General features: G+C 35.9%; 1 protein-coding gene across 3 annotated transcripts in view; it reads left to right on the top strand.

The window, feature by feature from the left end:
• The window catches only part of FZD3 (frizzled class receptor 3), a 95,461-nt gene extending 80,797 nt beyond the window's left edge, over nucleotides 1-14,664 (top strand). For all 3 annotated transcript variants that reach the window (XM_049632371.1, XM_049632372.1, XM_049632374.1), the window contains 2 exons: nucleotides 2,062-2,295; nucleotides 13,792-14,664. In XM_049632371.1, the coding sequence (XP_049488328.1) occupies nucleotides 2,062-2,295; nucleotides 13,792-14,005 (448 nt within the window). In that variant the 3' untranslated portion in view covers nucleotides 14,006-14,664. The remainder of the gene's footprint in view (nucleotides 1-2,061; nucleotides 2,296-13,791) is intronic.
• Nucleotides 14,665-15,575: the final 911 nt, after the last annotated feature.

The raw sequence follows: 15,575 nt of genomic DNA, 5'->3' as shown, positions 1-15,575 counted from the left end.
TCTCTCTCTCTCTCTCTCTCTCTCTCTCTCTCTCTCTCACACACACACACACACACACACACACACACACACACACACACACGTATGTTATGTTTTATCATTAAGTTTGATCCTCGACTGTTGGTTTTATTGCGTGACTTTTGGAAGTTCTCTAATCCTTTGGAACCTCAGATTTTTCATCTATAAAATAGAGATCACAGTATTTATTCTTAATAGATACCTATTCATAACAGATAACTCATACTCTCTTAGAGATACCCTCTTAGGACATTGATCTCCATAATAAAATAAAAACATTATTAAGAAGGATCAAAGGAGAGTGTATGTAAAATACCTGGCACAGTGTGGGTACTCAACAGATATTTGCCTTCCTTTAGCCCTTTTACCTCACTGCTAAAACAGTAACAGTAACAACAATCCTTTTGTAATCTGAAAACTTAGAATATATGCACTCTTTTAAAAAAAATTTTTATTCATTTTATTCATTTTTTTAAATTTTATTCATTTTTATTTTGAGAGAGAGAGAGACCGAGCATGAGCAAGGGATGGGGGAGACATAGGGGGACACACAGAATCCGAATCAGGCCCCAGGCTCTGAGCTGTCAGCACAGAGCCCCACATGAACCCATGGCTCGAGCCCCATAGCTCAAACCCATGAACTGCGAGATCATGACCTGAGTTGAAGTCATACACTTAACTGACTGAGCCACCCAGGCGCCCCTAGAATATATGCACTTTGTTAATGTATGATCCAGTCTTTATATGTTAGAGTTTTGTTTTTTTCATGAAATTGTTTATCTAATTTTAATTTAAACGTCTGATTCTCATAGTTGCTTGTTTACATAAACTGACACTGATCTTTGCAACTATTTCACTGGCTCTTCTTATCAGTTTAATTACTACTTTGTTTATCATTATAAATAAATGTTTTTTTTTTTAATTTTCAACGTTTTTTATTTATTTTTGGGACAGAGAGAGACAGAGCATGAACGGGGGAGGGGCAGAGAGAGAGGGAGACACAGAATCGGAAACAGGCTCCAGGCTCCGAGCCATCAGCCCAGAGCCTGACGCGGGGCTCGAACTCACGGACCGCGAGATCGTGACCTGGCTGAAGTCGGGCGCTTAACCGACTGCGCCACCCAGGCGCCCCTATAAATAAATGTTTTTAACCTTTTCATGGCAGTTAAAAACTTTTGCTCTTGACAGTAATTCATCTCCTTAAATTTTTTTTCCTTGAGGCTTTAATATATCCGGTAGTTAATTTTATGTTCACTTAATTTTTCATATGTTTTGTTTTAATTATGACCAATCATGTTTAATCTAGCACTGAACAACTGCTTTACCATAAAACCAACTTGTAGCCTAAAAACAACTGTTGTAACTTACAAGTTCAAAAAATATCTGTGTTACAGTGAGGCCTCTGATACATCCATAAACCATGCAAGAATAAATTTCTCTATTATAAAATCTTTTATAATATTTCAGTGTGATTGAGAATCATAAATTTCTTTTTTTTTTTAGTTTACTTATTTATTTATTTTGAGAGAGAGAGAGAGAGAGAGAGAGAGAGAGAGAGAGAGAGAGAATCCCAAGCAGGCTCTGTGCTCCTCTGCTTCACAAACTGTGAGATCATAACCTGAGCTGACATCAAGAGTTGGACACTTAACTGACTGAGCCACCCAGGCACTCCTAGAATTATAAACTTCTTTAATTGAAAGGAACCTTTTAGAAATGATAAAATTGTATAGCTTCATTTCATAGATGACGAAAATGAAAGAAAGGGAATAATGACTTGCTTAAGATCGTGTATTTATTGAACTAAAATCCTGATTTCCTTATTTTGATTCAGGCTTCTTTCCATCATACCACTTTAGAGTACAGATTGATAGGGATTTTTGTTGTATTCTTTCCTCTGTCAACGATGTTACCTTATATCTCTGCTAAAGACATTATTTGAAGAGCAATTAATTTCAAGAATAATGTCAGTATGTCACCAAAGTGTTGTTTATTGGTCTATGGGAATGGTAGTCTGTATCTTAAACTTAGTATTTTGTTTTCTAGGATAGTGAATGAGAGCCGACAGGTACTACAGGAACCTGATTTTGCTCAGTCTCTCCTGAGGGATCCAAATACTCCTATTATAAGAAAATCAAGGGGAACTTCCACTCAAGGAACATCCACACATGCTTCTTCAACCCAGCTTGCTATGGTGGATGATCAGAGAAGCAAAGCAGGGAGTGTCCACAGCAAAGTAAGCAGCTACCACGGCAGTCTCCACAGATCCCGTGATGGCAGGTGAGTTTTATTGGAAGCTTAGTTTATTTCATAAGTTGAATTAGTCACACAACTTAAGAATGAAGAGTAGCCAAATCTGAAATAGAAGTTGGACATCATTTGTATTTTTTAAAAAAAATTTTAATTGAAGTATAATTAACATAGAGCGTTATGTTACTTTCAGGTGTGCAATATAATGATTCAACAGTTCTATACATTATTCAGTGCTCATCATAAAAACTATAGTCTTAGTCTGTTTCACCCATCTTAAAGAATTTAAGAATCTTTTTTTGTCTCTTTTTTCTTTGTTCATTTATTTTGCTTCTTAAATTCCAAATGTAATGTGAGTGAAATCATATGGTATTTGTCTTTTTCTGTCTGACTTATTTTACTTAGCATTATACCCTCTAGGTTTATCCATGTTGTCACCGATGGCAAGATCTTTTTTATGGCTGAGAGTAATGTTACCCCCTTTTATTTTTTAAAGTTTATTTATTTATTTTGAGAGAGAGAGAGGAAGGTTGAGCGGGAGGAGAGAGAGAGAGAGAGAGAGAGAAAATGAATCCCAAGCAGGCTCTATACTCTGCATGGAGACTGACATGGGGCTTGATCCCACAAATGAGATCATGACCTGAGCCAATATCAAGAGTTGGATGCTTAACCAACTGAGCCACCCAGGTGCCCGTATTCCCTTTTTTATATATACCACATCTTCTTTTTTATTTTTTTTTAATTTTTTTTTAAGTTTATTCATTTTTGAGAGAGAGAGAGAGAGATGGAGCATGAGCAGGGAAGGGACTGAGAGAAAGAGGGGGAGACAACAGAATCCGAAGCATGCTCCAGGCTTGGCGCTGTCAGCACAGAGTCCGACTTGGGCATTGAACCCATGAACCATGAGATCATGACCTGAACCAAAGTCAGACACTTAACCGACTGAGCCACCCAGGCGCCCCTATATACCACATCTTATTTATCCATTCATATATGGGTGGACATTTGGGTTGCTTCCGTATCTTAACTATTGTAAATAACGCTGCAGTAAACATAAGGGTGCATGTATCTTTTCAAACTCGTGTTTTCATTTTCTTTTGGTAAATACCCACTAGTGGGATTACTGGATCATATAGTAATTCTATTTTACATTTTGTGGGGAACCTCCATACCGTTTTCCACAGTAGCTGCACCAGTTTGCATTCCCACCAATAATGCACTAAGGTTCCTTTTTCTCTACATCTGCACCAACATTTGTTATCTTGTGCCTTTTTTATTTTAGTCATTCTGACAGGCATGTAGTGATATCTCATGGTTTTGATTTGTATTTCCCTGATGATTAGTGATGTTGAGCATCTTTTCATGTGTCTGTTGGCCATCTATGTATCTTCTTTGGGAAAATGTCTAATCAGGTCCTCCGTTCATTTTTTAATTGGATTATTTGTTTTTCTGGTATTGACTTGTGTAAGTTCTTGATATATTTTAGATACTAACTCCTTATTGGATATATCATTTGCAAATATCTTCTCCCACTCAGTAGGTTGCCTTGTTGCTTATTGACAGTTTCCTTCACTGTGCAAAAGCTTTTTATTTTGGTGTAGCCCCAATAGTTTAATTTTGCTTTTGTTTCCCTTGCCTGAGGAGACAGATCTAGAAAAATGTTTCTCTGGCCTATGTTCAAAACATCCAAATTGGTACTGAAGAATAAAACTTAACACTATGTGCAGATGACATGATGGTATATAGAGAAAACCCTAAAGACTCCACCAGAAAACTGTAAGAACTGATACATGAATTCAGTAAAGTCACAGGATAGAAAATTAATATACAGAAATCTGTTGCATTTCTTTACATTAATAATGAAGTAGCAGAAAGAGAAATTCAAAAAACAATCGCATTTACAACTGCACCAAAAATAATTAAATACCTAAGAATAAATCAAAGAGGCAAAAGACCTATATTCTGAAAACTATATAACATTGATGAAATAAATTAAAGAGGACATAACAAATGGAAAAATATTCCATGATTAAGTTTTGGAAGAACCAATATTATTAAAATGTCCATACTACCCAAAACAATCTACAGATTTAATGCAATCTTTGTTAAAATACCAACAGTAGTTTTCACAGAACTAGATCAAATAATCCTAAAATTTGAGTGGAACCACAAAAGTTCTGAATAACCAAAGCAGTCTTGAGAAGGAAGAACAAAGTTGTAGGTAGCATAATCCCAGATTTCACAATATACTATAAAACTGTAGTAATCAAAACAAGACGGTACTAGGACGAAAATAGACACATCGATAGTCCAAAAATAAACCCACACATATGTGGTCAATTAATCTATGACAAAGGAGGTAAGAATATACAATGGAGAACAGACAGTCTCTTCAACAAATGGTGTTGGGAAAACTGGACTTTTTGTAATAGGCAAAAGAATGAAACTGGACCACTTTCTTACACCATACACAAAAATAAATTCAAAATGGGTGAAAGACCTAATGTGAGACCTGAAACCATAAAATTCCTAGAAGTTGGACATTATTAAGCTTTTAAACTTTGCTAGGTATGGTTGCCCTGGATTGTGTCCATCAGACTTAAAGCCGCTCAGAGGAGTTTAGAATTTAGACCTGATACAGTAAACAAATAATGGAGGCATTGAAGGGTTTTGAGCAGGGAGAAGGTCAGGGTGAAAGTGGATATTTTAGTAAGATATATTTAGCAAGCAATTACAGAATGCATACTATGTTAAACACTATGCTAGACTCTGGGAATAAGATGATTTAGGTATAATCTTTGTTCTTAATAAGCTCAAGAAAGATAGTGTAGTCAGTATTAGTGCTGTAGTTAAAAACATGAGGTCTGGAATGAAAATGCTCGGTTTCCTCATTTGTACAATGGAAATAGAAATATCTGCCCCTTTAGGAATGTTGTAAAGAGTAAATGAGATAATATGGGTAATTGCTTGGAACAGTGCTTATCTCAGTAGATACCTGATATCAACTTCTGTTACTGTAAATGAACAAGTAAAGTAAAATATAAGTATGATGGCAGAGTACAGAACTTGGCAAACTTTTTCTATAAAAAGCCACTTAGTACATATTTTAGGCTTTGTGGGTTGAGCACACGGTCTCTGTTGCAGCTATTCATTTCTGTTGTAGCATGAAAGTAGCCATAGAAAATGTGTACAGTCAAATGGAAACAGCTTTTCCTTTTTATTTATTTGTTTTTCAATTAAGCTTTATTTATAGAAATAGGAAGAGCCAGAGTTGGCCACTGAGCCAGTTTGCCAACCCATTTTGTAGGAGCAGTAGTGGCATGGAGGAGGGAGTGAATCTGGTCGGGGACAGGGTCAGATAGCTTCACAGAGAATCTTTGAGAGAAGGCTGGATGTGTTTTTTCAAATTAGATGATGGAGACACCAGAATTAGAAACTTCTTAGGACTTGGGGCCTGGGTGGCTCAGTTGGTTAAGCTCCGACTTGGACTCAGATCATGATCTCATGGTTTGTGAGTTTGAGCCCTGCATTGGGATCTCCGCTCTCAGCACATAACTGGCTTTGGATCTTCTGCTCCCTCTCTCTATGCACCTGCCCCACTCATGCATGTGTTCTCTCTCTCTCTCTCTCTCTCTCTCTCTCTCTCTCTCTCTCAAAAATACATAAACATTTAAAACAACACAAATTAAAAAAAAAAAGAAACTTCTTAGGAGCTTTGCAATAATTCGGTTGGGAGTTGATGAAGGCTTATATTAGGAGAGTAGTTGCAGTGGGAAGAGAGGAAGAGCTGATTTGAAAAATATGTAGAAAGAAGAAATGATAGTAGTTGATTACACATTAATAACAGCTGGATAGAAGAAATGTGCCAAAAGATCTTTTGTTTATTTGGTTTTGTTTTTTTTGTTTTTAAGATTTCTAGTTTAGGAAACTGAAAGAATGAAAATTCTAATGCCTGAAATGGAAAGCAGGCTATGCTCACTTTAAGACAGTTTAAGCCCCTGGGTGGCTCAGTTGGTTAATCATCTGACTCTTGATTTCAGCTCAGATGGTTCATTTTGTGGTTCGTGGTTCAAGCCCTGCATTGAGCTCTGTGCTGACAGCTCGGAGCCTGCTTGAAATTATCTTTCTCTGCCCCTCCCCTGCTTGTGTTCTAAATAAATAAACAAACTTTTAAAACTTTTTTACATTCAAAAAAAATTTTTTTTAATAAATAAATAAAATACCTGTTTCTACAACTGTCTTATATCCTTCAATCTCATTCTAGCCTTTCTCCCAGTCTTCTCTGTCCTCTGAGCATAGGTCATGATTCTTGTATGTACTCTTTTAAACCTCTGGTTTTTTCTTTCAACTTGTTTTCTTTTGCCTTTTAACTTGGTCCGCTACTCTGTGTTTAAAAAAAAATAGCAGTGTCTTTGTGATATTTTTTCTATCTTTTATCCATTTCTTTTTTCTTTTCCTGCCAAATTTTTTAAATGAATATTTTGAATATTTCATTTCATATATATCCAGTCTTTTTTTTTCTTCTTACCCACTTAAACTGTACTTTCTAACATCACCAATGACCTGTTTTAACCACATTCAAAGATCCTTTCACTTTTTTGCTTTTTTCCTTGCGTTCAACACTCGTATGAGAGAAGTGCTCTTCTAAGTGTTAAGGACATACAGATGGAAGACAGAAGAGTAAACAATCGGTTATAATACACTTTAATGGGTATAATAAAATCATATACAAAATGCTTTGAAATCTCAGAGAAGAAAAACATTTAACTTATTATAGAAAGTCAGAGAAAACCCCACAAACAAGATAGCATTTCTACTTGGAATAGGATGCAGAGGAGGCAGTTGAAATTAAAGACAGGAAAATAGCATATGTGGAGGCAAGGAGGTCAAGCAGGCAGTTAGGTACCAGAGTATGGCTAGAGCATAGTTTGTACACTTGGGCAGATGAAACATGCTGAGAAACTTGGATTTTTTTCCTGACAGCAATAAGAAACTATTCTTTAATAGTTGGATTTGGAGCCTGGGGATAATAAAATCAGATTTGAGTTTAAGAAAGATTACTTTGGCAACAGCATCGGAGAAGAGGAGATTGTAAGTAATTGCAGTTGAGAAGTTTCTGCAGTAATTTATGGGTCCTATCTTAAGATACTCATAGGGAGGGGATCTGAGAGTCTTTTAGAATATGTTTTGTCAACATTACCCTCTATGAACTATCAGTATTATTTGACATTGGACATTATTAGCCTCATCCTTTTCTTTTTTTTTTTTTTTTTTTTTTAATTTTTTTTTTCAACGTTTTTTATTTATTTTTGGGACAGAGAGAGACAGAGCATGAACGGGGGAGGGGCAGAGAGAGAGGGAGACACAGAATCGGAAACAGGCTCCAGGCTCCAAGCCATCAGCCCGGAGCCTGACGCGGGGCTCGAACTCACGGACCGCGAGATCGTGACCTGGCTGAAGTCGGACGCTTAACCGACTGCGCCACCCAGGCGCCCCAGCCTCATCCTTTTCAATAAGGAATGAACAATTATTTATAACACACCTCCTATGCATGTGGCATTCTGTGTGTAAAGGGATATATAGAAGAAAGCTAATTTCTGCATTCTAGGAGCATAATCTTATAAGAAAGAGAAGACATATACCTAGGAGCCAATTACATAACAGTGTAAGCCAACATATAATTAAAACAGTGATTGTTAGAGACAATTGACATTATAGAACATTAGAGGAAATATGGAAGGTGAATGAATGGTAATAACAAATAAGTTGATACTGAGTAGAGAATTTCTGAAGGCAAATAAATATAGGGTATTCAGTCTTTCTAATCTGAATGGAACTGGAACTTAGGTAAGGACATTTATAATCATTAAGGTAGTTGACATTTTAACAATATTTGTTTTTCTAATCCATGAGAATAGAATGTTTTTCCATCTCTTTGTGTCGTCTTTGATTTCTTTCATAAGCTTTCTATAGTTTTCAGCGTACAGATCTTTTACCTCTGGTTAGCTTTATTCCTAGGTATCTTAGGGGTTTTGGTGCAATTGTAAATGGGATTGATTCCTTGATTTTTCTTTCTGTTGCTTAATTATTGGTGTATAGAAATGCAACTGATTTCTGTACATTGATTTTCTATCCTCTGACTTTGCTGAATTCACATATCAGTTCTAGCAGTTTTTTGGTGGAGTCTTGGATTTTCCACGTAGAGTGTGTCATGTTATATGTGAATAGGGAAAATTTGACTTCTTCTATGCCAATTTGTATCCTTTTTACTTCTTTTTGTCAAAAAATTAAAAATAGAAGTACCCTTCGACCCAGCAATTGTGCTACCAGATATTTATCCAAAGGATACAAAATTGCTAATTTGGGGCACCTGGGTGGCTCAGTCGGTTAAGCATCTGACTCTTGGTTTCGGCTCAGGTCACTCACAGTTTCATGAGTTTGAGCCCCACATCAGGCTCTGTGCTCACAGTGCAGAGCCTGCATGGAATTCTCTCTCTCCTCTCTCTGCCCCTCCCTCACTGGCACTGTCTCTGTCTCTCTCAAAATTAATAGGTAAACTTTTAAAAAAAGTTTAAAAATAAAAAACAATTTGAAGTGCTGATTGGAAGGGACACATGCATACCAATGTTTATAGCAGCACTATCAACAATAGCCAAATTATGGAAAGAGCCCAAATGTCTATCAACTAATGAATGGATAAAGATGTGGTATGTATATACACTGGAATATTACGTGGCCATCAAAAAGAATGAAATCTTGCCATTTGCAACATCGTGAATGGAACCAGAATATATTATGCTAAGCGAAATAAGTCAGAGAAAGACAAATACCATATGATTTCACTCATATGTGGAATTTAAGAAAGAAAACAGATGAACACAGGGGAAGGGAAGCAAAAATAAGATAAAAACAGAGAGGGAGGCAAGCCATAGGAGACTCAACCACAGAGAACAAACTGAAGATTGCTGAAGGGGAGGTGAGTGGGGGAATGAATGGGCTAGATAGGTGATGGGCATTAAGGAAGACACTTGTTGGGATGAGCACTGGGTGTTATATGTAAATGATGAATCATTGGGTTCTACTCCTGAAGCCAATACTACACTGTATGTTAACTAACTTGAATTTAAATTAAAAAGAAAAAAAAGGGTAGTTGATAATTAAAATTGTGAGATAGAATTACTTGAAACATAACCAAAAAAAAAAAAGAACAGACCAAGAACAAGACCTTAATAAATACTTACAGTAATAATAATACAAGAAGAATAGCCAAGATGTGAATCAAAGAAAGAGCTTATTGGCATATGAAAGAATCTATAAAAGTATACTGTCATGAGAACCAGAGGATAGATTATGACTTCCTGTAATGGCCTTTCCTACCTCTGTGCTTAATCAAAATCATACCCATCCTTTAAGGCCTGCTTAATTCCCATGTCCATGGCAGTTAATTGCTTTTTAATCATTTTTATGGTATGACCTATTTTCCATACAGCAGTCTTTCCTCAGCTAAATGTGTAACTTCTAGAGAATGAGAACTAGATGACAGACATCTCTGTATTTCCCCACAGTACCTAGCACAGTTCTAGGCATATATTTCTATCTTCTATATCTATCTTCCTGTATCTGTCTATCTATCTATCTAGAGAGAGAGATAAATCTGTTGAATAGATGACTTTAGAAATAATGTAGGCGGGGCACCTGGGTGGCTCAGTCAGTTAAGCATCCGACTTCAGCTCAGGTCATAATCTCACTGTTTGTGAGTTTGAGCCCCATGACTAGCTCTGTGCTGACAGCTCAGTGCTTGGAGCCTGCTTCGGATTCTGTGTCTCCCTCTCTCTCTGCCCCTCCCCTGCTCTGTGTCTCTCTTTCTCAAAAATAAACAAACACTTAAAAATTTTTTTAAAAAACAGAAAGAAAGAAAGAAAAAAAGAAAGAAAGAAAGAAAGAAAGAAAGAAAGAAAGAAAGAAAAAGAAAGAATGAATGAATGAATGAATGTGGGCATTTAGGGGCACCTGGCTGGCTTCGTCAGTGGAGCATGCTGAGCTCAGTATCATGAGTTTGAGCCCCGCGGTAAAGATTACTTTGAATGAATGAGTGAATGAGTGAATGAATGAATGAATGAGGGAGGGAGGGAAAGGAAGGGAAGCGAAGGGTCACATTTCCCAGGAATTCAGGGCCCAAAACTAAAACAACAGTCTACTAAGGGTGTTGTGTGTGGTACATGAATATTCATACTGCAAGGCCCTCTGCCATAGCCAGAACTTAATAGCAGATCTGGGGGAGCCTTTGTGGCTCAGTCGGTTAAGCGTCTGCCTTCAGCTCAGGTCATGATCTCACAGTTCGTGGGTTCGAGCCCCACGTCAGGCCCTCTGCTGTCCACCCAGAGCCTACTTCAGATCCTCTGACCCCCTCACTCTCTGCCTTTCCCCCACTTGTGCTCTCTCTCTCTCTCAAAAATAAATAAGTAAAAACTTTAAAATAGCAGATCTGAAAGAGTCCAAGGCCATCTTGAACCTAAAAGTCTAAATAGGGGTTTTCATAATTACAAAAATCATCTCGTAGAGATTTCTTTCTTAACTGTCAGTTTTTAAGTTTACATGTTAACACTATCTTTTGGCCATCACTTTCTCATCATCTCATGGTATCTTGACTATGAGATCACACACACACACACACACCTACCTGCTTCTCCATATTCACTCTAGTGTAGACTCCTTGATGGATACTTATTGATCTCAGTGCTCCATGAAATAAAATAGCCTGAGGTAAATACACCTACACATGTATGTCAACTTCAAAGAATAAGTAATTGTTATTATGTGTATTATAAATATTGTTGGCTTAGAGGATGGGTAGAAAAGGAAGTGGAGGAGTAAGTAGGTTGAGGTTTGGAAATGAATGATGTGGTGATAAGTAGGTGACATGAGAGGGTGACAAGGGAAAGCTAGAGAATGAATAATGAGATACTGGTTAAACCCAAATGAATTCAATTATTTATATAAATGGTAGCAACTAGTTTAGAGAACCAAAAAGAATAAATCATCTTTAAGTTTCTCTCATTTTGACTTTGGAAATATACCTTATTATCTTTTCAGCAAATTAACCAAATTATTTTGCCTAAGTTTATATTAAAATTAATGTACATTTTTATATTGTGTATTAGAGTAGATGGTTACAGTTTTTTAAATGACTGGCAAAAGATAAATAAACTTGGTAATTGCTATATATACAATTGAGATTAAACACTATAATTAAATTTATTTTTCTGTGTAGTTGATTCCTAATTATCCATGGGCAGGTTGTTCATATTCTAGAATTTCATGAATAGCCTTATATTTCACTTAAATAGACAAAAGAACTCAGTATGGTAATTTTTTCTATGAAAAATGTATTCTTTGAGTCTTATTTGGTAAACTCAAAGATTTAGTTTTATTTTAGAAAATACTCAATTCATATTTTTAAATAATGGTTGGTTTTCATTTTTTAACTACTTTGATATCATTTAGTAAGCACTGCATCATACTTTGCTTTTTTTTGTTTGCCAATTCATTTGAAATAGATGCTTATGAAATCATTTTGAGAGGTGAAAGATCTCCAGTTAGCTGGCAAATTACATTTGGAAATAATCTTTCACTTGATTTAGGACAATAATCATGATGTCAAATAATAATTATTAACTAGAATAACAAGCTCATTCTGAAATATTTTCATTTGTAAACAATGTAATTAGTTTACCCAAACATGCAAATCAAAGTTAAAACTGTTTGCCCTGAATGTGAAATATCTTTTAATAGATAAGAATTAAATGCTTTTTTACCTGTTAGCATAAGAAGCTTTTTAAATTTTTGAAATTCATCTTTTCATTCCTTTTCTTTTTCTTTTTCTTTTTCTTTTTCTTTTTCTTTTTCTTTTTCTTTTTCTTTTTTTTTTCTTTTTGAGTGAGAGAGAGAGCAGGAGAGGGGCAGAGGGAGAAAGAGAGGATTTTAAGCCTGCTCCATACTGAGCACGGAGCCCAATACAGGGGCTGGATCCCATGACCCTGGGACCATGACCTGAGCTGAAATTAAGAGTGGGATGCTCAACCAACTAAGCCACTCAGTTGCCGCAATGCATCGTTTCATTTTCATATTTTCTTTTTTGCTTTATTCAAACTGGAAGCAAAAGACATGCTTTCTTTTTATCATTTTAAAAGGACTTCTGGAGTGCCTGCCTGGCTCAGTAGATGGAACATATGACTCTCCAGCTTGTGAGTTGGATATAGAGATTACTTAAAAATAAAATCTTTAAAAAATAAAAATAAATAAAACGACTTCTCAATTGTTAAACTCTGTGATCTGATGAAAACTTTATTTGATAAGCACTTCTATAAAACTAAATCACCTCACTAGTGTATGAATCAGTCTTTAAAATCTTTAAATTTTATAAATGATTCTTACTGAATTATGAAATTTGTAATTATTATGAAGGAATGATAAAGGAATGATTTTTGACAGCCAGTAGATCTTCAGCTGCTCAGGATTCGTTCTTTTGCTGACTATTTTAAGATGGAATGTCCTGCTGAATCCTTTTTAATTTTAGAGGTATTGAAGTAAAATTTAGTATCTATTAAAATTATAAATTATATGCAGTTACATTTTCTTTGGGCTTTGTTTTACTAAATTAAATACTTTAAGAGGTGTGCGTGTGTTTTCTTATCTTTGATGTTCCCACTGTTGCCTTTCAAGATAAGCACAGTGATGGAGAGAAGACTGCCTGCCTGCACTAAGCAGTGTAGCTCAGTTAGCATACATTATACATTGTACTACTCAAAAGCTGGGTCTTGGGCTAGGGGTAAGGGGAGAATTTGCTTCGTCTGGAATATAGCTACAAATGTTCAGAGGATGTTACTAGAATATTTAAGTAAATGTAGCTTCTATGAAATAGATGTTCACAGCCTCAAGCCCTAATGAAAAGTAATTAAGACATTTACAGGTAGCTCTTCAGCCGTTAGCTGGGCTATCTGGAAAGAAGCTGTCGGCACATAACCGTCATCATTGCTTGCCAATTCATTCACCTTTTTATTTTTAGGTTACACTAATTTGTCCTCTAATTTCATATGCTCCCTCTTCCAACCCTAGTCTTTCAATAAAATTTGTTTTGTTGTACTACTGATTATAACCACCCTCATAGGCTCCCTGGGACAAGGCCATGTTGCTTCTATCATTGTTCCTCCTCTCCTATTTGAATGAGCAAAGTATCCATGCTTAGCATAGCTCTGTATCAGCCAGCTCTGTTTAACCTTAATATCTGTCCCTGTGCAATGAGTAAGACCTTCATTCTGAATTTAATGAGATGGGTTTTTACCCTTTCAGGTTAGCCGTGTGAATGTCTACTTTTTGAAATTACTATAAATCATCAAAAATTGATGGTTACTTTTTCACTGGTTGGTTTCCTAATCATTTTGCTTAATGAGACGTTTTCATGAGATTTTTAGTTTTATTTTCTAGTGTGTTGTCTTACCTACTTCAAAATAAACTCTTCTGTGTTAGGTATACGCCCTGCAGTTACAGAGGAATGGAAGAGAGGCTCCCTCATGGCAGCACATCACGACTGACCGATCACTCCAGACACAGTAGTTCTCATCGGCTCAATGAACAGTCACGGCATAGCAGCATCAGAGATCTCAGTAGTAATCCTATGACTCACATCACACATGGTACCAGCATGAATCGGGTTATTGAAGAAGATGGAACCAGTGCTTAAATTGTCCTAAGACGGAGAACTTGTGCTGTTTAAAAAGCAGATTTTATTCTTTGCCTTTGCATGACTGATTGCTGTAACTCAACCGTTACCATGCTTTCAGTCAGGTGCAGATTGTGTCCATTGGGAAAGTAAATTTTTGCTTTTTATATTGCATCAACCTTAGAACATCAAGGCATCAAAAATGCTAATAATTATGTCATCACATAAATAATTCTTATTTCTAGGTTATGAAGAGATTATTTGTCTGGTAAGCATTTTTATAAACCTACTTATTTTATATTTAGAAAAATCCTAAATGTGTGGTGACTGCTTTGTAGCAAACTTTCATATGATATCAACTAGTTGTGAGATAACATTCTGGTAGTTGTATTAATAAAACAAAATTTCAGAATTAAGGAAATTTTCTATGCAAGGTTTATTTCTCAGATGAATAGTTGGACTTTGTAGTTTTCTTTCCACTAAGTGAAAAAGAACTGTGTTTTTAAACTGTAGGAGAATTTGATAAATCAACAAGGGTATTTTAGCTAATAAGATACAAGATCAACAGAAGAAACTGAATAGTCTATTGAAGGCTCTTTTAAAATTCTATCAAAATAATCTTCATCCAGAGACACACAGGATTAGGATTAGCAATGGAATAAAAACAGAGATGGATCTTTTTTCCCCTGTGATTGTGCTGTCTTTATTACTTTTGTAAATATTACTTTTACTGGCTGTGTTTTTATAACTTAACCATATGCATGGTGGAAAAAGTTTAATTTGTAGCCACCTTTTTCCATGTAGTAGTATTGATTCATAGAGAACTTCATGTTCAGATCTGTTCCGTGGAGGCATGTAATAAGATAAGCATCACACATTATAAGCTTTTTTTGTGGGAACCACAATTACAAAATGGCAAAATGTTTTCTCTACATTCATTGTTGTATTTTTCTACAGTGAGATGTGATCTTGCCAAAGCCACCAGGCCCCTCCTAACAGTGAGTTGATTGTGTGCATTTGCATTGCCCAGGAGCCACTAGACTACAGCTTTCTGCCCCCACATTCTTATTTTCAGATTCTGGATCATTCTTTCCTTACAGTTGAAATATATATAACTTAAGTCCAAAGTGGTGATTAATTTGAGGTATTTGGAAACCATTGTAACTAAATGAAGCATGATTAGTCTTGCTGTGAAGTATCTTTTAGTCTTACCAATATCAATTCAAAAATGTTTGACATTCTGTTGTGTAATGTTTAAATAATTTACAATAAAACCGTGAACTTTATTAGGCATGAAATTGATCAGAAGAGAAAGAAAAATTCTGGAAAATGGTGGATGTGTTTTATAGTAAAGTGTATTTAAACAAGTGGTCCTCAGCCTTGACTAGACAAGAATCACTTGGGGAACCTCTGATGCCCAACACCTTCCTCTCTTTCAGAGGAGAATTTGTAGGGGTTTTTTTTTTTTTTTAAGTTTTCTATGTTTTATTCTAATCTGCAGCCAGACTTCAGGTTGTTTTGAACTAACTTGCCCCCTGATAGTGATCTGATGGCATCATATGATATCACATGAATATCTAGGCGGACTCAA

This window comes from Panthera uncia, chromosome B1 (assembly GCF_023721935.1).
Source record: "Panthera uncia isolate 11264 chromosome B1, Puncia_PCG_1.0, whole genome shotgun sequence".
Lineage (NCBI taxonomy): Eukaryota > Metazoa > Chordata > Mammalia > Carnivora > Felidae > Panthera > Panthera uncia.
The sequence above is the reverse complement of the archived record's forward strand: the minus strand, read 5'-3'. Positions and strand labels throughout refer to the sequence as shown.